Source organism: Seriola dumerili, unplaced genomic scaffold (genome assembly GCF_002260705.1).
Source record: "Seriola dumerili isolate Sdu_G_001 unplaced genomic scaffold, Sdu_1.0 BDQW01000003.1, whole genome shotgun sequence".
NCBI lineage: Eukaryota > Metazoa > Chordata > Actinopteri > Carangiformes > Carangidae > Seriola > Seriola dumerili.
The window spans coordinates 6988545-7015492 of NW_019174258.1; the positions used below are offsets into that span (position 1 = coordinate 6988545).

The following is a 26948-nucleotide window of genomic DNA, read 5'->3' on the forward strand; positions in this document are numbered from 1 at the left end:
GCGTTTTGCTTGCTTTCAGTTACACATAGTAACAGCTGAAATACTGCAAAGTGAGAAGAACAAGCAGGTTTTCGAATGATGATAAACAGTATGAGTAACTGGATCCAGATGGTACTATAATCAACAGATGATGTAGGAGGTAACTGTAAAACAAAAAAAAATCTTTGTCCTTTAAGAGTGATTAAAACTGCATTAATCCTGTCAAACTGCCTTGACCTTCTCCTCATGGACAAACTGAGCTGCAGTCTGGTAACTACAGTAACAGAGATCCCTGGTGAGAAAATGTGTACCTTTTCCCAGAGGCCCAAGGCAAACCCTTACAGCCAGCCAGAGAGGTGTTCAGGTCAAAGTAGCCTGTTTGAGTTTTCCTCTGAGGAACCTGCAGCAGACACATAATACATGATTAACCAAGAGAAACTGTCCCATTATCGCAGGTTAAAGCTTTTTCTTTTTGAATGTAGGACTGTCAAGTTGAAAATGTTAAAATCACAGGAAAGAAGTTTTCAATGAAGGGAAAAATACATATCCCATTCATTCAAAATATTAACATATAACTATATTTTATGTCTGTGAACATACTGTATGTGGACCTGCGTGTTGGTGAAACTGTGAGACCAAGAGTTGTGTGTGAGCACATTTTAGTGTTTACATGTGTGAGTGAGACAGATCAGAGGACAGGAAACTGTGATGATCAAGGAGTGTGGTAATCTAACAAAGTCAGTGCAACAACTTACTGTGGCTGATGAGGCACAGATGAGTCACGTGCTTTACCCGCCTACGTGTGTGTGTGTGTGTGTGTGTGTGTGTGTGTGTGTGTGTGTGTCTGTGTGTACATTAACCTCAGCTAACTACTCAGTAGCCCCGCGGCAATAAAAGCCGCTGCCAGATATTCAAAGTCTCTTTATGACAAACATTCACAGGACTCCTTCTTAAACTGATGAAAGTACTGTGAGTAATACTGCAGATGGCCTGAAGTAAAGGGAAGTGAGTGTGGTGTTATGACAAACACAACTGCATGGACACTGACTACGACTATTAATCATGGCTAAGCAATTGAGTGTTTGAGTGTGCCTGTAAGCCTGTATGTGAAGGTGTCATTTTAACAAATGTACAAAGCAGAAAGTGATAATTACTGTGAAGCCGTGTGTGTAACTGTGTGTGTGTGTGTGTGGGTGTGTGTGTGTGTGTGTGTGTGTATGTGTGTGTATGTGTGTGTGTGTGTGTGTGTGTGTATGTGTGTATGTGTGTGTGTGTGTGTGTGTCTTACAGGGCTGGAGAGCAGTGGCAGGCCAGTGCAGGGATGGAAGGCCTTGGTTGCTGTGGCGTCTAATGAGTGGCGATTCTGTTTCTTCCAGCTGTTGCAGGGGCGCAGAGGGGAGGGGCTGTGAGCACGCTGGAACACAGAGAGGGAGAGAGATTAAGATCAAGCTACAAGTAAACCGTAATCATCTGTATTTATTAAATCATATTCTGGTACATCATATGCCATTTTTATTACCACTCCAGTCACACATACGCCCGGCAAAACACTCAGTGTGTATAAATGAGGAGGCTCCTTCCAGTCTGAGATTTAAAAAAATGCCTTCTCATGAAATTAAAGGAATAGTTTGATATTCTGGGAAATACAACAATGATACAACATTGATGTCAATGTTTAAAACTCACTAACTGACACATCCTATCTTGTTTGTTTAATCCATAACAAAAAAAAAGTGCAGAAATGACAAGCAGAGTTTTACAAGAGATTATGTGTCAGACATGCCATGGCTGGTAGCATAACTTAAAAGTAATGCAGTTAAACCATATGGCATGACAGCTGGGACAATTGTAGATTACTTATTGGGTGATCACTCAAAAACATATGGACGATCAATACTCGCTAAGATGAGAAGTCCCTTACCAGTACAGTAGGAGGGGGAGTCATGTCGGGACTGGAGGTGCTGGAGCATCTAGACTCCGAGGGTGCCTGGTTCTCATCCTGAAGTGCAGAGGCCTGGGCTTGTGAGCAGTTCTGCATCTGCATCTGGGACTGAGGCTGAGGCTGAGGCTTGCTGTGGTTGTGGCTTATGTTACAGTTCATGGCTGGGCTGGCATCATTGCAAGTCCAACTAAAAATCTGGGCATTCCTTGGGCTGTTTTCGAGGACGGGGGAGGCAGAGGGGATTTCATGGCTGCTGGCTGTCCTGACTCTGAGCTTTTCCTGTGGGGGAGTTCGTAAACGCTGACCAGCCAGGGTGTGGGACTGGCCTCTGAATGAGGGTTCTTCAAGTGTAAAATGAGCACCATTTTGGGCCCTGGGAGAATGGCATTCGGTCCCCAGATCAGCTCGGGGCTTGTCTGTGCAAACGGGCGCATGTGTGGCAGCGGTGTGCGTACTGCCTCTGTGAGGTTCGGGGCTGGGTATGTGGCCGTTGGTATAGCCGTTGGTGGCAGTGTGTGAGGCTTGTGGGATGTGTGTGGTGTGCGAGTATGTGCGGACCGTGTGTGTGACTGTTGTTGTGTGCGTGTGGTGCAGAGGGCTGCTGCTTCTGCTGTGCCTGGGCGACAGAGAGGGGACAGACAGTCTCTCCTGGATGAGTCTAGTGATGTCTTGTACTGCCTGGGCAATGAGGGAGCTGTCTCTCTCCCTTTCCCTGTCTCTCTCTTTCTCTCGGTCTCTCACCCTCTCTCCATTCTTCTCCTCCTCTCTGTCTCTTGTCTCAGTCATTCTCAGCTTCCTGCAGGCCGCAGGTTTAGGGGAGGAGCTCTCCCGTTTGCTGAAAGAAGTGTCAGTCACGGGTGTGTTGAAGGGGCTGGGCCACACACGTCCCACAGACTCATAGGGCGGTACCTCGGGCTCTTTGGTCTTACTGGCAGTTATGTCATCATGGTTACTGCCCCACATGGCTTTGGGAGGGTTGTCAGAAGCAAAAAGGCCAGGAGGAATTGGCGGTGCTGTGGGGTCGCAGAAGTTGAGCCTCTGTGCGATGCGGGCGATAACTTCCTGTCTCTCCTGCAGCAGGGAGCCAATCAGGGGGTTTGTTTCACTTGCAGTAGGCCTCGGGGAGGGGCAGCGGGGTGGCTCAGCCAAGGAAAAATTCTTAAAAGCTCTCAGTGGCTCAGGGATGGGTCCCTTTGACTTATCACTGCTGTTGGTGCCAGACCCATAGTCCTCTACTGCGGGGTCAGATGAACCATTAAGGGCTGAGTACAACCACTTCCCTGCTTTACTTGTAGGAAGTGGAGAGGTGGAGCGGGAGGGTGTGGGGGAGTGGGAGGATTTATGGAACAGTGGTGAACCCTGACGTTGGGGGATGTTGACCTGCGGAAGCTCTCCGTTCTGATACGCATGGTTTTCACCAGGCTCCTGGCTCTTCTTGCTGTAGGAAGGTGGCACAGCAGTGTGAGGGAGGCTATTAATGGGGATGTTGTTGATGGGAAGATTAGGAATGGGTAATCCATTGAGGAGAAGGCCAGACATGGAGTTGGAACTCTTGCTGTATATGTTAGAGTTGTGAAGGAGGTTGTCTTTGCTGGGGTCCTGGCTCTTTTTGAGGGTGGGCAGGCCACCATGGCTGTTGAAGTTTGGGTTTAGGCTGGGGGTCTTGCTGTAAAGCGGAGGCAGACCAGTATGGATGCTGCAGGCTAGGGTAGGGTAGGTAGGTTGTCGGGGGAGTGACTGGACACGAACCTGCAGTGCAACACTCTGGGATACATTGGGGACAGGGAAAATGTGCTCTGAAGGCGGCTGGGAGAATTGCCACACCAACTCTTCATCAGCAGCACTGATCCTGTTTGACAGAGAGGGATTGAATAAACAGGCCATTGTTAATGCTTACATCTTAAAATATGTAAGTATTATCAGAGCCTCCAGTGATTCAGCTTCACTTCCTGTAATTCACTTTTCAAAACAGCACAGTGCACATAGATTTACACCTACCTATAAACTCTAAAATAACCCAACTCTAGGTCAAGTTTCCTGCAGCTTTAATAATCTGGTCCAACAGCCTGAGTGAAAATCCTTCAGCCCACCAGTGTCTTGAGTGAGTGCTATGTCTGACCTGTACAGGATGTTTCTGGGGACAATGCCATGGGAGGCACTGAGCCAGGCGCTGAGCTGGGAAAAGAAGACGTAGGAGCGAACAGCCAACAGCAGGGTCTTCTCCTCAATGAAACGATCACCGCTTCTATTAAAAACACAGTGGTGGAAATGAGCCAGTATGTCAGGTTAATGAGAACACAGTTCAGTAATATATGTGTGTGTGTTTTTGTCAGGCACAGTGTTCCCTGTTCCTACACATGTGAGTAGGAAAGTGGGCCAAAATCAGGCTAATTAACCCTCTGAGTGCCAAGTGTATTATCTAGTTTGTTTTTTTTGTTTATTATCATTTTATTTCATATTATATTTTCATTTTTAACATAGCTTTTTAAGCCTTCACTTTATGAATGTCTCCGGATCTGTTGGAAGGTAATACTCATAAATCTATGTCATTTTACACATTTTCAATGCCATGAATTATAGCTAAAACATGCACTGAATTTTGAATGTACTGAACACACAGTGGGGATTTCACAGCTCCAAGAATTCCAATGTGCAGGTAGTCTTTATCAGTGCAAATGGCAAATAATGACAACTGAACTTGAAGAACTCTATGGATGTTTTTCACGGACCAGGTCTGTCTGTGCAAGCATCTCTCTGTGCATGAAGTTAAATTACATGAACAAAATATGGGAAAAACATTAGCTGAGGAAACTGAAGACAGAAATGGATGAATGGAGGAGGCAGCAGAAATACAACATACTGTATTTCTTTCAAACTGCAAACTTATATGTTGGTCAGAACAGTGAGCACAGCTCATATAGTATAAATATGAACTGTGCAACATCACCATGATCAAGATAGTGAGATAAGTGTGTGGCTTGTGTGCTTGTGTACTAGTGTGTCTGTGTGTGTGTGTGTGTGTGTGTGTGTGTGTGTGTGTGTGTGTGTGTGTGTGTGTGGGGGTCTTACTGTCTTGGAACTGGCTGCAGGGTCCATCTCTCCAGCAGCAAAGCATCTTGTTTAATGACCGGGTCACTGATGGGGTCACTCGGGGGGCACTCGTCACCATAGCAACAGTCTGGCAAGAGCATGACCTCGATCATGATGGGGATGCTGTTCCTCCAAAGTAGAATCACCTCCGAACGGGTTCGCCTTGCCTGCCGACACTGGACACACACACACACACACCCGCAGACAAAGGTTGAGGGTTAGTGTTCATTAGTGAATGTCAACACAGGGACCTTGAAATTTAGGGGCAAAGCAGATGCGACTCAATTGAACCTCACCTAAAGCTCAGTCTCTCAGTGATTTTATTTAGGTCGCATCTTAGTACAATATGAAAATCTTTTCAACATGGAAATTTACTATATATATATATATATATATATATATACACACACGATATTCTATATAGCTGTTGCAATGAAAAAAGGAACGTAAACTGAGTGGCCACTTTATTAGGTACACCTAATTAAAACTAATGCAGTCTAACACAATAGTCCTGCAATAAATCCTACGATTCATTAAGTATAGATTGTCCAGTTTTTGTCGGAACCAAGCAGCAATGTCGAAGGCTGAAAAATGAAGCCATCATGGAAGTCCCAAAAAACTGCAGTTCCTCAAATGACCACTTGCGGCTGGCTCCAAAAGTGAGTCAATCTCCCCAGACTGTTAAAATTCTCATGTTAAAATGTCCAACATTAGAGCAGAAATAAACATGTTTACAGGCTAGTACAAAAAACGGTTTTGGTCTCTTTAGTTAATGTCCCTTATCATGACAACTGTACACGGGTTGTGTGTGTGTGTGTGTGTGTGTGTGTGTGTATTTTTCTATAACTCCCCTGTTACATTTGCATAATTGAAGGTCGTGGCTGCTTTGAGAGACAGGTGGGTGCTGTCACAGTTGTTGTTCGGCGTCACTGCAGCTAATTCAGGCCACGAACGCGACCTCTCATCGGCGTTGACGCCTTTTGGAGGATTTTTCATGCAAATATCGAACAGATAATATGGCTTGTTGTGCGGTTCATTGACTAACAGAACATAAAAGGAAGTTTGTGCTCCTGTATTTTGAGGTGAGTTAATTTCTAGTAATTTTTTATTTATCTGTTAGCACTAATTAGCAGGTATCTGTGTCTGTACTCACCATACTTGGCTTGTTAGCTTTGCCCGTTAACTAGCAGAAAGCCAGAAAATGAATTAGCCTTGGGTTAGCTTTTGAGCAAGACATCCAGACACCCTGCTGTGCCAACGATGCTAAAAGCAGCGTGTGCTTGCCAATATATATTTTTTATTTATAAAGCTGGCATGCACCGAAGTGTGGCGCACAATCCCCACCTCTTTGCCCACTTTTGTATTAGCCAGGAGTTAGGCAGAGGCAGGTACTGCCATGACGTTGGCGGAGCAGCCCACTCTGAGCTTCAAAACTCCTCTTTAGAAACCTGTGGGTGAAGTCTAGGAGGCTACGTCCATCTTTATATACAGTACAGTCTATGGTTAGAATTGTTTCAAAGAGATGTGGATTCAACTTTATTGTCATTTCAGAGCCTGTAGTTTGTTGCTGAACTGTATTTCATTTTAAACATTCAGATCAGTGAAAGTTGAATACTTAGTTCCAGCTATGTTGTTAAAATTACAGAAAATATGTAATTATTACTAACATCTCCAATAAAGAATACATCAAATGTGCATCCTGGGGCCTCACTTAACGCTCATGACTTTAATGACGCAAATGAAGCAGCAACAACCTCTAGTAAAACTAGATGAGACTGGCTTCTGTTCACACTTACTAGAGAGAAGACAAGAGAGACTGTGTACACAGATGTGTGTTCACATGTGCTACCTGGGGCAGTTTGTCACTGCATTCGTGCTTGTGAAGAGGCGGCATGGCCGACTGGGCCGGCGGACAGTGCAGCCCCTCGGTCCTGCCCTTCACAGAATATTCTGGTGTCCTTCCCTCTGTGATAAGTAAGGTCAGGAACACCAGGAACTCCTCCGCATCATACTCGAAAAATTCCTCCGTTGCATCTAGACAAGGCAGAGAAAAAGAAGGTCAGCATATTCTTTTGCTTCACACCTAGAGAGAAAACAAAGATCCAACTGGAGGCTCTGCTGGGTGTGAATTTTCCCCTCCTGTGACTGATGTTGGGGAAATAGAAATGCAATTAGAAAATAACCTGTATTGCCACAATAACTACATGAATGCCTGAATGTCATTGTTTAGGTTTCTGCTTAAGTGCATGTGGCTATTTAACTTTGGCTAGAAAAGCTTGTTTAGAGAAGGGGTGTGGGGGAAGGCAGCGGATGACAAGTTTTCTAGTTTGACTGCTTCAAAGGAATATATTTAGATCTTCCATGTCAGCTGAGCTCAGGGGTGAAGCCACACACTGTCTGTTCTCTCTTATACAGCACTAACACAAACACACACTCACCAACACACAAACACACACCAGCACAGATATTAACATCATTCACACTCACTGACAAAAAATGTACAAACAAAAACTCACCTTGATACATGAGGACAATACAAGACAGAAATAATTATTTTAGTTATGCTTCACTACCTAGTTCTCCACCAGTTTTGGTAGGGTGGGGCTGGACAGGGCTGACAGGACAGAGTAAGGCTGAATCGTCACTGTTGACGAATAGACTATTCCCCTCCGAAAGACTACTGATAGGGACAACAACTGAATTTATTGTGTCTTTTCTACAAGGGTCATGATGGGGGCTGTTGTGTATTAGGTCACCAGCCAAATGCTACTAATCTGTGGCTGTGGCTCATGTGTTTGTCTCCTGCCACAGCAACATTAACCAAACCCTGATCTGTTTGTGTTATAATTGACGCTAAGATCTAAAGTGGGATATTTTTAGCAGAGGGTTGAGGAGCCTGTCTTGGCTGTCTATCTCTTGTACTCCTCCAGAGAAAACTCCCAGAATCCCGCAGGAGGTCAGCTGATACACAGCAGCGCTGAGAACTGCAACTTTCTTTCTTCACAGCACGCAAGCAAACACACTGCTGTACAGAAGCTGCCTGCCTGACAATCTCAAGCCCCCCCCCCCGCCTTCATTTAAATTGGAGTCACGACTACATGCATTTTTTTTTTTTTTGATAATTTTGAGGCTGTCAGGTCCTCAGGTCCCCTACAAGAACACATACACATGCACACACCCAGTCCTCCTCCCATCAGAGCAGGGCTGGCTAGAACAGAGTCCCTCTCAGCTGGCTCTGCAGAAGTGTGAGCTACAAGCTGCTGCTGCTGCTGCTGCTGTGTGTGTGTGTGTGTGTGTGTGTGTGTGTGTGTGTGTATTGCTGCCAGCCAGCCAGTCACGCACATTCCTCTCAGGGAACTCCTCCTACATGCCTTTGAGCTGCTGCTGCACGTGGAGAGAGGCGCACTCCAACACAAAACATGACGAAGGAGGGAGGGGATGAAGGGGGTCTGTTAGCCAGCTGTAGGCTGAATACGTGCAGGGTGAAAGAGATGGAGAGGGAGGCTATATTCAGGGACAATCTCCTCTTCTATATGGGCTGGAATGGGAAACAAAGGGAGAGACCAACAGCAAGAGAGCGAAAGAGAGCGAGGGACAGGAGAGAGGGAGTAATATACGACAAAGGTCAAGATTCAAGGTCACAGGGTTTATTACCTGAGCCTTTACGTGATGGTTGGCTTGAATGTATTGGATTACAGTCGAGGATTTGGGTTAAGGTACAAACCCAGTCTGTACTGGGAAAGGAAGATGCTGTCATTGGATTTGGGCTAAAGGTACACTTTGTGAGGGAGGCAAGGAGCAAAAGAGGAAGGAAGCATGGATGGATGAAGGGAGGGAAGTAAAACAGTGATTAATGGAGCAAGGGGAAAACAGCCTCTGAGGAACGGTGTGCTACCCTAACCCCCCTTATACACACACATACACACACACACGCACACGCACACGCACAGAGACCCAATCATGTGTGCACATTGGGTGTCATATTGCTGCTTTCTAGGAAAACCAAACCCAGGAACACATACATTTAAAAACACGACCAACAGGACAAAAACACACATGAACACCAACAAACAGAGGCACAGTGACAAACAGACTCACCATCACCAAAACACATGAACCCACTGAAGACACACAAAACACACAGACACACACAGCAACATACACACATGTGCAGCGCAGGACAAAGGACTAGTGATGGCGGATTTAGTTAAGGGGCCCACCCTGTGTACGCATAGATGAGAGCTGTCATTCTTTAGGGCGTCATGCCTGAATAGAACATTCCTATGAAGCACAGGACAAAGAAACACAGCCTAAATGGAGACTTGAAGGTGATCAGGATGCAGAACGACACAAAAAAAGCCAGAGAAGGAAAAAAAACTTTTCACAGATATGAAAGAAGAGAGGTACACTTAACATATGACTTAAAATGATAAAAACACAAAATGATTATCAAGGGGAAGAAAAACAGAGGAGTTGTTGTTTCAGCCTGATGCAGGATGCTAAAATCGTTACGGGCAGATCACCTCCCTTTAATCCTGCCTTTGGTACAAATTTGGGAATTTATGTAACAATCCACGTTGTTTACCAATCATTAAGCCTTACAAGCAGGGTTCAATGTTCAATCCTTCCTTTTCCTCGCCCTCCTCCCCCTCTCCCTCCTCCCTTTCCCACTGGACCGTGACAGATTCATTCCTGCCCCTCCACCTCTTTAAATGTGAAATCCGTCTCTCATCAATTTATGTTTGAACGTTTGAATTCATGTGTTTGTGAGACATCTCTCCTTGCTCTTCTCTCTTTCTCTACTAGTCCCCTTGCATTCAGTTAGAGAAGTACCAGAGCGGCTACTAGCACTACTTAAGAAATACAAACAGAAAACATTTCAATCATCAACATAATCAGGTTTAAGACCGGTGTTTAAATAAGAAGCTTTAGTGATACATCCTCCACTTTACGGATCCAAACTTAAATACATGACACATAATGGAACACTGATCCTTCTCTTTTCTATGTGCATGTGACCTCTCCTCCGTCTCCTGATAATGTGTGATGTGAATTACGTAACAGGTTGGTTTTGGATTCAGGCATCTTATTATTAGACCTGTGACCGCCTGCCACCGAGTGCAGCTGGATACCCGCCTACAGATCGGCTGGTTCGGCCTGTATATGAACGAACACACACACACACACACACACACACACACACACACACACACACACACACACACACCTCTCAGCTGCCTCCATGCCCTCAGGCCAACGGATCAGTATAGAGTCATGTGGGATGGAAAAAGGCCCCCAGGTCAGGAGTGGAGGGGTCAACCTTAGTATCTAACATAGTGTTACACACTGACACGCACTTTAGTATGATTCATCATTACCTAAGCCCTGTCAGAGAGGCAAATGAGCTGTTTGTGTGTGGTTTTTGTGTTGCTCTTCTATGTATTGTGTAAAACAAAGCCAGATTCCTGTGCACTCTCGCCTGGTTATGACAGTGATTATGATCCTGAATGTTGTTGAAGACAGAAGGAGAGAGAGAGGGAGAGATAGACATAAAGTGACTGAGCGACACAATCACACATTCAGATAAGATGACCCATTAATCCGTGAACTGTGACCACACAATCACTGCGTGGCTGGCTATCTTTCCGTAGCAAAAGCTGCGCTGCTCTCCACACACACATACACTCACAGCTAATTTGCATGCTATGTAAGTACCCAAAGTGGCAAAAACCAATCCCATCCTCCTCTGCTCAGGCAGTGCTGCACTCTACATGTGTCGTTTGTTTATGACCACGTTTCACCCAAAGAGCACTGCTGGAGTCTTTCTAGCCTTTCCTCATACCTCAGTGATGTGTGTTAGGAGAGTGGAGACAAAAAAAACGAAAAAACAAAAAAAAACAAAAAACAAACAAAACTAGCCACAATGAGCTCACCTATAGCTGGGCTACTGGTTATGAAAATCTTTAGTGTGTATGTAATCTTTAGTGTTACACACACAGATAATATAAGATAATAATACTGCAGGGAGGGGAGAGACGAGACATACTTCAGAGAGAGACAGACGGTCTAGGCTGATATTGGACAAAACAGCTGAGTATTCTAAAGGACAGATAGGAAACGCGCACAGTTAGTTCAACAAAGGCAGACAGGATGTCATATTAGCAGTGCTTCCAGTTAACTGTCTGTCAATGTGAATTTCATGCAAATGTCTGAAACCTTGCAGAGTTAAAAAAAAAGGGCAAATTAGATGACATTTCCATCAGCTGGTTTTTATTTTATTTATTTTATTATTTAGCATTTCTGCTTTTTTTTTTTTTAAATTGGATAGAGTCGATAGAGGGTAACAGGAAGGGGGAGACATGTAGCAAAGGGCCCAGGCTGGAGTTTAACCCAGGCCACTGAGGTAAACACTCATGCGATCTACCTGGTGAGCTACTAAGCATTCATGACCAGTCTGGCAGATTGTGGTGGACAGATGTTTCACATCAGAGTATTTTAGAAAATATACAACATACTGTTGTATCACAAAACTGAACAAATTCTGACTTGCCTGCTGCGCTTTTCTTGACATTTCTTAAACAAACCTTAAGGCTTCATGAGAGCATAACGCATCTTTTGCAATACTGACAAAATCAGACTAAACAGAGAAGACAGTAAGGCATCGAGACAGACAGAGATACAGAAGACAGAAGACAGTAATAAAGAAAATTAGTTTAAAAATATTCCACTGACTTGGAACTTGTCTCGTTGTATAAAATATCTACACCTAATATTTAAATTAACTTAAACGAGTAAAAAAATTCAGACAATTTAAAGAATGCTACAAAGCTATTGTAACTGCTTTGATCCAGTTTAAAACGCCAAGACTGGTTGTGAAAGTAAATGAATAGCTGTCCACAGCTCCTGTTCCCCTGAGCAAGACACTAAAGCCCTAAGTGCTCCAGTGGGGACGAGTCAGTTTTCTCAAAATGAATAAATAATAAAACTAAGAGAACAAAAGTCTGTAATACTGTACCCATTTCTTAATGAAAAAAATACAGAGAGGACATCAGAGGATATTTCAGATTTCTGAGACTTAAAAATGCTTTTTTGGTCTCCCTGTTTTCTTGAGGTCTTAAGTTAATATGATTTCATTTTTTAGGACCTGCAGACTCTAGATAACCAGCCTGCTGGGAGGGTGTGTGTGAGGGTGTGTGTGTGTATGTGTGTGTGTATGTGTGTGTGAAGGGCATTTCCAGGCAGTTTCTGTGCAGCAGTGGAGGCAGTCTGCTGAGCTCGCTGAGGTGTGTCAGCTTAACACAATGATATCTAGCTCCTACTGCATGGAACAAAACAGTGAAGGTTCAATGTTCCCTGCTGAAAGTTCCTCATTCTGATCAGGTACAGCAGTGGATGTTGTAGATGGGAAACAACTAAAAGTCACTGCTTTTTTCTGCACTCGCACCTTGTAGTCACCACTCTGTGTTAAGAACGCTCAACACATTAAATTATAATTGCCAAGAAAATTGTGATGTTGTAATGACATGACCTTGAATTGTGTGTGGACGTGCAAATATGGATGGGCGGAAGTATACATATAGTGCCAATACACATTGCGGCCATGTGATATTTCTACTGCCATTTAATGCATACCATTATGCAATAGCATTATCGTTCTTACATGACATGTTCTGCCATGTATGCATTACCAGGGTACCAAGAACTCGTTATTTCTCCATAAATGTCAAGACTGCATCACATCACTTGAACTGTGTATAGGTAGAGTGAGAGGAGAAGGAGACAAATGTAAACTTAACACCAGTTCTGCTTTGCTCCTACTGAAAAAGGGGTCATATTCTTTGTTGCATTCGAAGATGATCGTCAAAAGAACATTTGTACAGTTCATACTGCTTTGCCAATGATTGCAACACCAACCAACACCAACAATCAAAGGAAATGTCACCACAGAATACGATATGATGCACTGCGGGTGCACTGAATAAAGCAGTACATCACAGTACTTGTCAAATTCTCCTACGCTCAAAAAGATTACAGAGGCAATTTTTTTTTCCTCATCAAGACAAACACTTAATTCTGAGTGAGGAAAATGTGATTCTCATTTATCAAGAATTTTGCAGCCCTAACACACACATATGTACAAACACACAGCTGCACTTCTATAATGTCTATATGGAGGCAGGATGGGAGATTACACAGACAGTTCTTCCATGCTAAATCTCCTTACTGCAGCCCCCGGTGAGATAAATATAGACACAACTTGGTAGCTCTCATTTTCTGTTTTTCTCTCTCTCTCTGATTTCAAAGTGTAAATTCCTACAATCAAGTACTTGATGACTTTGTGATGGTGTCTGCCAGCAAAAAAAGGGCTACTGCAGCGACTGCCTGAAGTCATAAACTATGGAGTGATAAAAGTAATTGCAAGATCGTGAGAAAAGTTCTAGCAGGCACAAGTTAGATGCTTAAATGCTGACACACATGCCACACTGCGCTCCTTTGAATTTCTACATACTATAGCTAGTAAGCTAACCCTTCCCAAAGCATAGCGCAGATAACTCATGGATTATCTGAAAACTACAAAGGGGCTCCCCCAAAATCCAACACTGGGCTGGGCTTTTGAAGGTTGCCTGATGTTAACTATTTGGCTATCCCCAGATTATGAAAGCACAGAGCAAGTTTTAAAGTATTTAAATGCACTGGTAGCAAAGCAGGTGGCAGATCTGAAGTGTCAGCAGCTCTGGCAACTGCATTTCTACCACCATGGGAATTGTTTGCAATGCCGTCTTTTCTGTTCCATGGCCAGTTCTGCAGTCTGACTATATTTGGAGACCAGCTGGTCTGCAAGACCAACTAAACTATATCATCTTTCCCTATACATGTGAAGGATTGCAACTGCTTACTTACACTTTTCCTTACCAACTCTCTATTTCCATGAGCACTTCACAAGACTGTGGGTCCAAATACGCTGTGTCCCCAGAAATATGCACGAGAGCAAAACATAAAGGCCTGAAAAGAAGCTACACCAGTAGTCTGTGTGTATAAATATGTAGTATGCTCAGGCACATACAAGAAACTTAACTCTTCTGACTTCTGTGTTCTGACTTTCCATTGCCATAAATCAGCTATTCAGGACCTGCAGTGCTTCTGTAACATTACTAGAAGGAATTCTGACATTTAGCCAGTCAGTTACCAAAAATGTTTTATACCTTAAATGCAATCCAATTAAATTTCTGGTTAGGGTTCAGATTTCCTGTGCAAAATATCAAGGACACAAGTGCCAGCCAAGAACTGGATCCAAGAAAATCTGGACACTGTTCATTGTTGCCGTCTAACTTAGCGCAAAACAGCCAGCGTAGCACCATCAATATTTTGTATTTGAATCATTGCACCCTCAATTGAAATCAGGTCATATGGTATCTGCAGAACTTATGAGCTGCTACAACAGCTCTCATACTGCTCGTGCTTGCTTTTCTGATTTTATCCAGTGCTTTTCCAGCCAGTGTTCCATTGGATCTGAAGTTAAGCTGGTGTTTATCAGAACAACTGCTGCTGTCAATTGTTCTCAGGTTCCTTATAATGGCACTGAAAGACAGAAAATATTAATCAGTCTCCATTTTTGACAACAGACCCTGGAGAAGTCTTGTGGTGTTTATTTTTGTTGTCAACTGTCTAGCAATGGTGTTGTCATGGCTCCAAGCACATTGTGTATTCAACTTCCCATGATGAAAACATGTAGATAGACGAGTAATGCCCATAGGTAACAATTAAATTAATGTTAATTAATACAGCTAATACATTTGGAGCAGTAGAGTTATCGTCAGCAGCTACAGATATCCTCGATTATTTCAAAATAAAATAAAAAAATGATTAACTCCCACACTTTCCTAACTAGCGCCAATTAACACATAGCTAATTGACAACCACAGCTATTCCAGAGTTAAAATTGGTCATATTCCTGGGCCACAAGCTACTGCACAAGCAAACGCCAGAATCATATTGCAGAGACATAATAACATCAAACAAGCTGACGGCATTGATAAATTTAGACAAAACATCCACTTATACAACGCACCTATGGGGGCGTTAAATGTTTTTAATATTGCTAAATTTCCTGTGAAAGCAGAAACTGCAATATGATTGAAGACACAATTAACTAAGTTTTCGTTTTGAAAGCCCCAATACAAAAGGAGGTGTTGCGTCAAAGGAAGAGGGATACATGGCCTGGGGAACAGTGATCAACGATCACAACTGTTGACCAGGGAAGAAAGGGCGAGAAAAAAAGATGGACAAGTGTTGCCAAGGCAACAGAGACATTTTGTTAAATATTCCCGTCACAGTGATTGAGGAGTGTCTGGTGTGTAGGCATGAGCTGCACCAATATGTGTCTTTGTATGTGACAGCGAGCTGCAGTTTGACATCACAGTGTTTGAAGAGAATTAATGCTCCTGTTGTGCTCTGCGAGTGTGCGGTGATGTGCGCTGGGTATATGCAGCAAATTACTTTTTGTGTTAGAGCATGTCTGTTGTGCTCTGACTGTATACCATGTCCTTGTATTGTACACTGAGACTGAGGCTGTTCTGTCTGTTAAGCTGTTAATGTGATCATACGCTCTCTCTTGTGTCTGTGTAGGTGTGTATGTTGTCCCGAGTGTGCCTGAGTGTTTATGTCACCTCCCTTATCTTTTGTTCCATGGCAAAGCAGCAAAGGGCTGCTGCTAAACTTCAATTGTACTAACAGGGTCAGTTGTGTTTCCATAGCGTTTTATAACATGACTCACATGTCACTGCCAGCTCACCTTTCCTGTTTTTGTCTGCCAGAGTGTTACAAGATTAAAAAACACTGGAAATGGAGGCTAAGTCTGCCAAGAAACTGGCATGTTTGTGCCAAAAGACCATAAAGAATGGTAAGGATCATCCAGGTTCAACTTAACATCGATATTTAAATAAACTTTGGACATCATCTGTCAACTTCTACTTAGCACCATAAAGTATGTGTTTTAGTTATTTAGACTAAGAGCTCCTCTCTCAAGACTTTTCCACATTCCTCCCACTTGATATACTGAGATGCGTCTTCAAGACTTTGGGCTCGGGATCTATGACATGTGTGTGAGAGTGTCCCTCTCTCCCACTCTGCAACACAAAGGGGCAGATTCACAGCACACATAGCAACAAGCCCTGATAGGCTGAGGGGCGTTAGTACAGTTCCAGCTGAACCCTTCTTCTGTTTTGTGAACTCAGCTGCTATTATTCTCCCACAGCCAACAAATACACACACACTCACTCACTCGACCCAGACTGACAAACCACCTTGCCCTCTCTCTCCCATTATTATCAGCGATAAACAGAGCTGTTGTTTAGAAGCTGAGCAACTCGCATACTCGTGAAGTCACATGGTAAACAAGCTTAGAGCCACTGGAAAAAAAAACAACTTTTCTTCATGAGGCAAAAGTGTTTAACAAACTCATCTCAGCTGATGTGGAAGAAGTCATTTAAGGCTTATGATAAATCATGTCTATTAATTAAAACTTCTTTCACGTTATCGTGCCTGTCTCCCTAGTCTGTACACCTTGCCAGTAGGTGAAGTTGTGCCAGAGCCCCATTACTCCTGTCAATGTTACCAAGGCAAAGTCATTCTGATGGCTAAAACTGTGAAAAATCAAAATGGGATGAATAAAAACAATCTACTTACATGTTAGGCTGTCTGTAGGCAACTAGACAAACAACAATATTTTCTAATGTAGTTGTATTACAGCATTACTAGGTCATCCAGTTTAAAGCCACACTTACTGACTTACTGCAGTGAACTTTTGTTGAGTTCAAGCAGAAAAATCCCTCTAAAATCACCTGTGCTGTTCATGCCTTCTTACAGTATTAGGTCAGTATGTATGATGAAAGCTCCCGTAACAATGGTAGCCTATCACGGTTAGGTAACTGTGGATGAAGGAGCACAGAGAGTCTGTAGGATTTCATTGCAACCACTCACTATGCCAGGCGATCTCAGTGATCAGCTTTAACCAGGTAGGATCCGTAACATCATCTGGTGTAGCCTTTGAATCTGATGGAAATCTGCGTTTCCTCATCCTGCTACTGACCACAAAGGTGTAAATTCAAATCCCAAACCTGCTGCAACATTTTAGATGAGCAATGAGATACAGTACACTCTCTTCATCTTCAACAACCATAGCAACTGAGGTCCTTGAGTACGTACTTAAACCCCCATTATTTAGATGAGTTGCCCAGTGGCTGTAAGTAGAAGACTGGTTGCACTGGGCAGCTTCCAGGTATAAATTCATTAGTCTTAAGTTAATGTCAAGCATTATGTACATCAAAAAAATATTATGTGCTGTAAACTTTCTTCAGATTAAAAAAAAATATATCCATGAAATGGACTGAAGCGCAGACCATGTGCTTGTGAAATTTATTTGTTCAAAACAATTCATCACACCTTCCTACTAATCTCATCTTTCCTGAAATGCCAGAAAAATGATCATCGGACACACTCACCTAAGGTTTGTTGTACCCTCCACTGTGCCCTTTTTGACCTTCCTTGCACATACTGTAGCTGGGCCCCCTAAGCTTTCGTTATTCAGGCAAGAGCGGCCCTTTGCAAACTCATTGTCTAACTAATGCCGGTTATGTAACGTGGAGTAGAGTGGATACAACAGTACTGGATAAGGTGGTCAAAGTGGGAATTACTAAGCCCCAGTAGAGCCAACAATCATGCAGTCCTGTCTAATCTAGCCTTAACAATGTACACTTGAGCGACACACTTTTATTTTCGAGTCAACTGTCACATTTTCATTTTATAAAAAGGTAGAGAAAGTACATCTCTTTATCAGGTGCATTTGCAAGAAGGTGAAATAGATATCAAGATTTTCAAAAGATGAATTTAGATTAGAATTTCATCCTCCAAAATACTGTTCTAGAAAATTACTACTTTGACCCTTAAATCTAACTGTGCGCATGGATGTGATCTCCTTAACCAATCCCTATCCCCTCCATCGGCAAAATCTAAGCTGAATGCCGGTGGGTCCAGGACACTAGGGCAGTAGGGCAAACCAGCCTCTCTCTGTAACCAGAGCCACCCTATCCAACATGAACACACTGGCTTTTGACCTCTCCTGTGCTGTCGATGCCAATTTCTAGAAAGTGGAGTCCGAATTGAGAAACACAAGCAGCCCTGCTCCAAGGGCCACGAGGAAAGTGTGTCAGTTGTGGCACAAGCAGATCGAGGTGGTTGGTGACTGGAATGAACCGCTTGGAACAAGGAAGTACAAGGCCAAAGTCTTGACATGACTGGAAAAAAAACCTCACTTTATTCTTGGTAAAGCTGGACTGAATGATTCATCTGCCCCAAAAGGCCAACAAAATGTTCTTCTTCACCTTCTTTGCTTTTGGGTGCTTGTCACCTTTCACTGTTCAACTTCATGTATTTGTCATTTAGAGCCTGGTTTTGTCAGCACCTGTGAAACCCAAAGTAGCAGCTCTGCGACCTCAGATTCAATAGCAGCACACATTAACCACATAATACATCAAGCGCAGAAATCTACCCTCTAAAATTAAGGGGGAAAAGAAACAGTAACCTAGTTAAACAGGATAGACTGTCAGCTGCTTTGGTTTGAGGATGAAGCAATACAGAGGCTGATTGTGGAATTGCCTCACTCGATATTGAGACCAGTTCTTGGCCTGAGAGAGATGAGATGAGGCAGTGGAGAAAAAGAAATGGGATAGTTGTGATGAGTCTCAAATTAACTTAAGCTCATGCTGTTGTTAATAAACAATGTGCTTCACGCCTCCACAATGAGCCCCCAAGGTGCTCTCTGTTAACAGATACTGGTAGTGTGTGCGTTTGTGTAACCATGATTCCATTACTCTAAAAGAATAGGTCACATTAGGGACAGATCAATTATCCCGTCAGAATCTCTATTATATATCTCCTGATTAATTAGTATTAGGGATAACTCACAGCATGAATGCACACAGTGATAGAAAATAGATTTTTTTTTTTCAACCTAACTTCTATTTGGGGTATTCTCTCTTTATATCAGTGTCAGACATTTCAATTGTAAATGATCTAGGGTGGCCTCTTTGGTGCTAGACCACAACAGCACACTGTCAGCATGGGAACACGGGAACAGACGAGAGGTGTGTGGTGGGTGAACCTGATTAAAGTGCTACTTATGTAACGCCCTTTGCAACCAAAGATGTATGGTGTCTGGTAACAGACCTTAAAACCTGAAGAGGATTCCAGCCTCTTCACAGTCAATCTAGACCATCAGTCAATATTAGCATTTAAAGATTGTAATAAATCAGTGACATCTGACAAAACACAAGCTTCTTTATTTCCTTATTACTGTTGAGGGCTTGTAATGTTTTTATACAATATCTGGCATCGACAGAATTTATAATTAAACATTTAGCTTTTAACAGAAACTGAATTAAAAGAAAGTATTTCAAGGAAAATAACTTTTAAATAGAAGTATATCTGTTTTGTGGAACAGATGACTAAACACGCTCCAGTAATGCTCAGAAAACAGCGCCAGTGTGTGTGAGATGGCCTTACACTATAGCCTCATTTGAGATGCATGCCAATAGCAATATACATATCTGCAACATGTATTTATTGAGGAATCAATATATAGATAATTCTGTCAGGCCTTACTATGACCTGTTTCATTCTTGTGTTTTAGATAGTCAGTAAACCAAGCTGTATTTCTGTCAAAATGCTTTTTGTCTAGATATTATCAGGTGTTACAGTAGGTCTATGTGATGCAACTCAGAGGAGAGGGGAGATAAAGGGAGGAGGGGAGATGAGAGGAGAGGAAAATAGAATAGGTATAAGAAGACCATTGGAGCAAGGAGTCGGAACATTGATTCACTACAAAGTCACAGAGAGACAAAATTGCCTGTATAAGGATTTCCCAACTCACGAAGCTCGCAGAAAAACAATAATCACACATCCATAAGCACGACATACTCCTATGTAAACACCAATGGCTTAGTGGCACCTTGGCAGCAGAAATATGACCCATGCTGCTTCAGCCAGTCCAGCAACAAGTCTGAATGGTGTATTTTTGTGTGTCTGTATACATTGCGCCTTAATACGGAGTAGCTGCACTAAATAAGTGCACTTGCTGATATTAACAGGAAGCTGTCATTATGGTTTCTCAGTTGCAAAAATAACAAGCATAGTAGAAGCATGACAAAGAAACTTTGTTTCTTTATTAGGTGGTTTCTGTGCAAAGTGTGTGAATCGAACAGAATTTGCAGCTTAACACAGATCACATCAAGGATTAATACTAAGGTGGAAGCAAGGATGCAATAAAAAGGACAACTGAAATTAATTTGTCATGGATATAAAATCCCAATAATATTTATTTGGCTACTTTGTTCACATAAAATGTTTAAATAATGTACAAACCCTGTTCTGCGTGTTTTAAACATTAATTTAAAAGCTAGTAAAAAAATGTGGTTATTAATTTATTAAAAAAAAGAACATGAGGAAATTAAATTTTTTAAGGCCTTCATTTTAATTAATTAATTCAGACCTTGATGAGACCTAGAGACACCTTAAGGAAGAAATACAAAAGTACGACAGAACACAAACTTCATACACCAATGACAGACCGAAATAAAGACAAACAAATTGTGATACAGAGGAAAAAAGAGACACGGATATTGTCCCACCACAACACCACCCCCACCAAGAAAAAACACCATGTCCAGATGGCTCTTCCTGTTCCTACAGAGCTGGCTGCTGGTTGGCTATGAGGAACCACAGGGGCGGGTGGATGTGACGAACAAAGAAGCAATGACATCACTGGCTCAGTGGCACCCTGGCAGCAGAAATACGACCCATGCTGCTTCAGCCGGTCCAAGTCTGGACGGTGTATTTTTGTGTGTCCATATAGCTTGTTAACACTGTGCCTTAATACGGAGTAGCTGTACTAAATATATACACTTGCTTTTATGTCTATGTCTGTGCAAGTGTGAACACAGCTCAATATGACTTTAGTGACCTTAAGCATTAAAATTATATATATATATATAGATATATATATCTATATATATATAGATATATATATATATAGATACACACACATATATAGTATATATGTATCCGTATAGCGTAACAGTGCACATCTACATGTGTCCTGATGAAGGGCTGGCATGCTAAATAAAATGTTCCAGCATTATGTAAGAGCATTACTGGACTGGGAGCACTGGTTGCCCAATCCCATACAGCGGCTAGGCAAGGCTAGGCTACTTACAGCCCAACCTGTCACAACAGCATTGATTTAGGCTGATTACTCTGGGGGCCAGCATAGTAACTCACAGCTGAATGCCTACAAAGTATTGGTATTCATTGTGAGAGGCAGCTCTGAATCTCGCTGTACAATGGGGAGTCCAATATCCACTTTGAGTGGAGCTGGGTCAGCAAATGGCTGTGGTGCTGTATAGAAAAGGAAATACATAGAAGCACTTATGTTGACTTAAGCTAGTTGATAAAATCAATACCGATTGTACAGCTTTGTACCTAAACATGAATATCTTTAAGTGAGAGAAAAAACTATTAAATTATTGGGCTTTTTAAATGAATATCAATTCACTGGCCTCTCCAATACAAAATTAACGTTAGTGTCCAATTCCAATTCCAATAAGTGATGATATGTAATTTGCGAATCACAAAAAGATAGTACTATCAATCAACATTAGTTGTGAATTTGCTAAAAAAAAAAACCATGAGAACAGAGAAAAATTAGTCACTCAAAAAAAAAAAAAAATACAGATGGAGTCCAACTGTGCGAGGGGAGTAAAACAAGAGAGCACCTGTTGTGGCTAACTCCTGCTACAGCATGGGGTAAATCACCGTCAAGGAGGAGGCAAAGACAACACAGGGCTAAGCAGGTGCTGTACGGGACAACAGTGTATGTCACTCTTTGTTATCTGGGTCTCTTGTCAGTGAGAGTGTATACCCTGATCCGCTGGCATGTGTCTGGGACATCTCAGGGCAGCTGTAATCTTACTGAGCGCACGGCAGAAGGCATGGGAGTAAGTTTTGTGTGTGTGTGTGTGTGTGTGTGTGTGTGTGGGGAGGTGGGGGGTGGGGTGGGGTGGGGGGGGGTGGACATTATTCAACTCCTCCTCCAGGGACTAATGTCTCCAAACAGGAAGCACTGCCATACTAACACACCAAATAACATTACAGGGAGCAGGAACAGGAGCACAGTGCTGAGGCTTGCCAGCTGACTGAGTCTCTCCAACATTACTAGCTCTGAGGTCATCTCTGTGTATATTGTTTAAACTGTGTCTGACAGCGGGACAGAATGAGAGCTGTGGTTGAGGGCATTAAGGAGGAAGCACTAAGTCACACCATTCTTAGCTCTTTACTCAGACATTTCACCATATGACCTCATATAACCATCTAATGCAAAGTCTTCTTTGTTCACTGATCTGGTTGTAAATAGGACCACAGTTGAGCCAAAACAGTCTATTTTTAAGATGTAAACAATTCCAGTGTGGTCTTGAATCAAGCTTTTATCTTCTAAATGTGGAGATAACAAACCATTAAAAAAATTATGTCTTTAAGGATACAAATAAAACCCAGCTCAACCACACCGTTTGAAACTTGATACAACAACCTATGTTTTGCCCAACTAGTGTAAACAGGTCCTGAGTTTTCCATAGCTGATGGGACCTGTTAAAAGCTGTCAGTTGAGCCACATGGTTCAACGGTACATCGCTTATTAAGGCCAACAGCAATCTGTTGTGTACTCTCTGCAACACTCACTCTCTCCTCACACCCGCACACACCATCCTGACTCACAGCTCAACTCACAGAAAAACAAGGGGGTCAGATGACTCTGGTTAGGCCCCTGAGTGTAACATAAGTGCTCCTTTTCTACCTTTATAACAAAGCATGGTTCACAAAGTGCCACAAAGAGATGCTGCGTGAACTTCGCTGAAAATTCTGTCCATCTGAAACACAAAAGTCTTCATGATGCTATTTTTTTTCTCTGGATACCAATTCTGACATCTAAACTCAGGGTATTAGCTGATAAAGGGATCCCAACTGATACCAGTGCTCTTCTTTGTTTTTCAGTTTTAAATCTCTCTCCATCATCGTATCATCAAACGAATTAGGATCATTCTTCTTACTGTAAGGAAATGAGGGTGTAAACAAGACATCACTTTCTTAGTGTATGTGTACTTAATATGGATTGGACACATTAGCCTGAGATAGGATCTATTTATTAAGGTCAACATCAGTGAAGACACTGATCTGTACTGTTGGATTTCAGCATTACAAGTGCCCATATTGCCTCCTCAAGGTGCTAAAAGAGGAGCTAAAGCCAAAGTATGGTGGGCTACAGTGTGATTCTATCACCTCATAACCCACCCAAAGTCTTGGCTTGACTTTTCACACCCACCTGATCAGGAGGTCACAGCCTATGAAGCTTGTCACAAGAGTGTTAGGTGTTAGATGCACATGTCTGGACTTGTTCAGCTCTCCCCCTTAAACATAAAATAGCTAGGCTCTCAAAGGAACTCTCACCCCAGCAGGTGAAGAGCAGTGAAACTGACTGATCTTTGCTTAACTCGGCCTTGATATGGTCCAGGCTACTAAGTAAACAGCTTCTCTCACCACTGCAGTCCCTCTCTCTGAGAGCAGGGAGAGGAGTGAGGCAAAAGAAGGAAGGTATCTGGCCTATAAGCAATCTGGTATCTCCACCACAGGAATGGTACAGTATGTTCCAAATAACAATAGCACCACAGTATCTGCCAGTCAAAGAGGGAGCTACTGCTGTGGAACAGCTTCTACTGGCACAAGTTTTCACAATTAGAACATGACAGTGAGCAAGCCAACCTGACATGGTGACAATCCATGAAGGGGGAAGAACAGATGTGCTGTACTAATGTGCCTCAGGCCAACAGTTCTCAATCTTTTTGGCTCATACAAGGCAGGAATACATAGAGAATTTGGTTATAATCATTTCAATATCCCCAAATTTGAGGGCTATTACCCCAACCAATACCAGAAAACACAACAGCAGTGTTGCCATTTGCTGTTCACCGTTGACCCAGAATGTTATGCTTCATTATTAGGCTATAATTACATTGTACAGTGTCAGTCAATGTGCCCTTTACTCTGGCCAGTTGCATCACACAGAAGTCTTGTGTCAGTGCTTCTATATAAAGGATCCTACAAGCAAGGCAAGGCTAGGGTTAAACGTCTAGGCCCATATAGGGCACGTGTTTACTGTGTGTTGTGGAGTCCAATTACCAGTATATTGTGCTCTACGGAAGATCCCACTCTGGCCAGTCAGCAGCCTGACTGCTGTTTCATAACCTAGACAAACAAACAGACTATCCCTGATTGACTGCAGCTAATCTCATCATGGCTGAGAACAGTGGCTCTTCGCACTTCCAAGTATGGTGCTATTGTGTTGTTGACAACAAATCAAGGCATCATTTACACTGGATCACAAACAACCATGTATAATCAATCACTAAGTGAATCATTTATCTTATGAGCTCATACAACAGTAATTGTCACTTGTCAGAGCAGAGATTAAGGTATTGAGAGACCCTTCACAAATTATTGCAATAGTGAAATTAGCATAATCACACAGAAACAAACAAGGGTGTCCCCTCTGTCCCTGTTTTACCTCTTGCTGCAGATACAGCGACATGTAAACAGGTTGCAGAGCATAAGGCAGGAGCCTTATTTCCACAACAGGGTGGGTGTCAAGAGCATTTTGCAGCATCCCTGTGCATGAGACTGTCAAAACATGAGCAACTAGAAAACGGAATGGTATTTGGCATGACAAGATCTTGCAGTTTACACATTGAGGCAAAAAATTGGGAAAAGAAACAGCTGACATTTGTGTTAACATCCAAATCCAGAGCAGCAAATGTGTGTTGTATGTACATGTCCTCATTTATTCGGGTCAGGCTTTGTTAATTCACATAACCAGTGACCAGGCTGACCAGCTGTTACATCATTCCCTGGCCTGATTCTTCTCTCAGGGGAATGGGTACAGTCAGTCCACTAAAGCTGGAAATGGACAGCTTGCCCCACACACTGACCATCAAGTCCACCCCAGAGATGTGTATGTGTGTGTCTGTGTCTCTGTGTGTGTGTGTGTTGCCCCACGTACCTCGCTCGGGCTTCATGTTGTCCAGTGTCATCAGGTTGTCGTCAGGGTCTCTTTCAGGGTCTTCTCAGTCTTCTCTTTTTTTCTATCACACACAGCCTTTGACAGTAACACAACGGTGTCTGCACCCCCCAAACCCTCTGTGACTGAGACCTGCTGTATTAGCTAAGCAATAATATCAGCTGTGAAGCCTGTGTTGGTGCCAGCGGCCCCTATCCAACAACAAAGCATTGCTTTGTTAGCATGCTACTGTACGCTTCCATCGAGTCGCACTGTATTGTCCAACTGACTAACACAAAGACAGCTGATCGCGAATGCCAGTTATAGTTGGCTTCAGGTACTGGAGTTGTCAATCTGCTTGCTAGCGAGTAACCAATCTGACTACTAGTAATATAACTAGCAAGCTGGCTACTCTTACAGCCCGTCTCAGATTACACCACCTGAACCATAGTTACATCGCGATGCATTTCTGAGTCCCCTCTCATGTAACGCTGGCTCCTCACAACACTCCTGCCTGAGCGGACGCCTGCTAACTCAGCAGTGTTAGCTAGGTAGCAAACTCAACCAACTAACCTTATCGTTACTGAGTTGTTAAGCGTCTGCGGGTGACGACAACATCGCAAACATCCCAACCCCCAGTGTAGTGCAGGTAGCCACAGCTCAGCTACAAACACCGATGCCGATGACGGACGGTCTCGGTATTTTCTGCTACGACGAGAGCATATTTAGCGTATCATTCTTCTCACGAAATGTTTACCGACGATATCAGGCGGATATGCTCCGCTTTCTGTCCGTCCACAGCTCTCGAACAGTCGCCATCTACTTAACGTTAGAGACGCCACCTGTACCGACTTCCTTTGTGATCTTCATTAAAACTTTTCAAACAAACAGCCCGACTCTCTGCTGCAACGCTTCGGTAACGACTGCAACGTTTTCCACGAGCGTTAACTAAGTATCAGTCGCTGTTTTACCGCTGACAGGCCATCCGACTACTGAAACTACACGACTAGGTCGATACTAATAATATTCAGGCGAAATGCAGATGAAAGGAACAGTGAGTGCTCCTGGTCGTGATGCTTACAGTCTGCCTCCCCTCCTCACTTCCCTCCCTGCTGCTTGTCAAAACAGATCAGTGCAGCTCCAGTCACGTGTCCCAACAACAGCCCCGCTCGTCACTTCCCTCTCTGCCAGCCTCGCATGAACTCGCAGCCATAGCAACCGCCAACTTAGAAGTGGTACCAAAACTTCTACAGGGAGGACGCGGCGTGTTTGATGAAGACAGATTAGAAAAAATGACAACCTCGACCTGAATTTGTTTCTCCACTGTTATGTCTCATTATTGGCAGGGGGCGTCTGAGTAGGGTGAAGGGGACAAACAAGAGATGAGCTATACTCTCCGTAAGCTGATTGGTCAGTGGAATTCGGTGCGCGTTCACGTGCGCACGTGAGCGTTCGTCTTTTTCCGTGGTGAACATTTTGTTCTGGCTTGGTTGGCTCGTGAGAAGCCAAAGATCGTGTGTGTTAACGCTATTATATGTTGCAGCACAAAGTCCTGACTGGTCGAGAGACAAGTTCCTGGCAAATGCACCAGACAATGACTCTAGCTATAGGGATTAATTTAATACATTCTTTTGGCTTCTAAAATTAAATAAACTTTTGTCGCTCGTGTATATTCATAGAAATAAACTGTCCTCTTTGTTTCAATAGACAAAAGACATCTGCAGTAATTTATATTATCTTATATTTTTCAGTAATAATAGAGTAATATGAAATGTAAGAAGC

At 43.0% G+C, this 26948-nt stretch overlaps 1 protein-coding gene across 1 annotated transcript in view; it reads right to left on the reverse strand.

Annotated features, from left to right (window-relative positions):
* Window positions 1–26242, reverse strand: part of fam214a (family with sequence similarity 214 member A) — a 29970-nt gene extending 3728 nt beyond the window's left edge. Inside the window, exons 1-7 of the mRNA XM_022743276.1 lie at window positions 25170–26242; window positions 6861–7045; window positions 4991–5187; window positions 4041–4166; window positions 1901–3770; window positions 1268–1393; window positions 291–379 (exon numbers count right to left, since the gene is read on the reverse strand). Coding sequence (XP_022598997.1) covers window positions 291–379; window positions 1268–1393; window positions 1901–3770; window positions 4041–4166; window positions 4991–5187; window positions 6861–7045; window positions 25170–25200 — 2624 coding nt within the window. The 5' untranslated portion in view covers window positions 25201–26242. The remainder of the gene's footprint in view (window positions 1–290; window positions 380–1267; window positions 1394–1900; window positions 3771–4040; window positions 4167–4990; window positions 5188–6860; window positions 7046–25169) is intronic.
* Window positions 26243–26948: the final 706 nt, after the last annotated feature.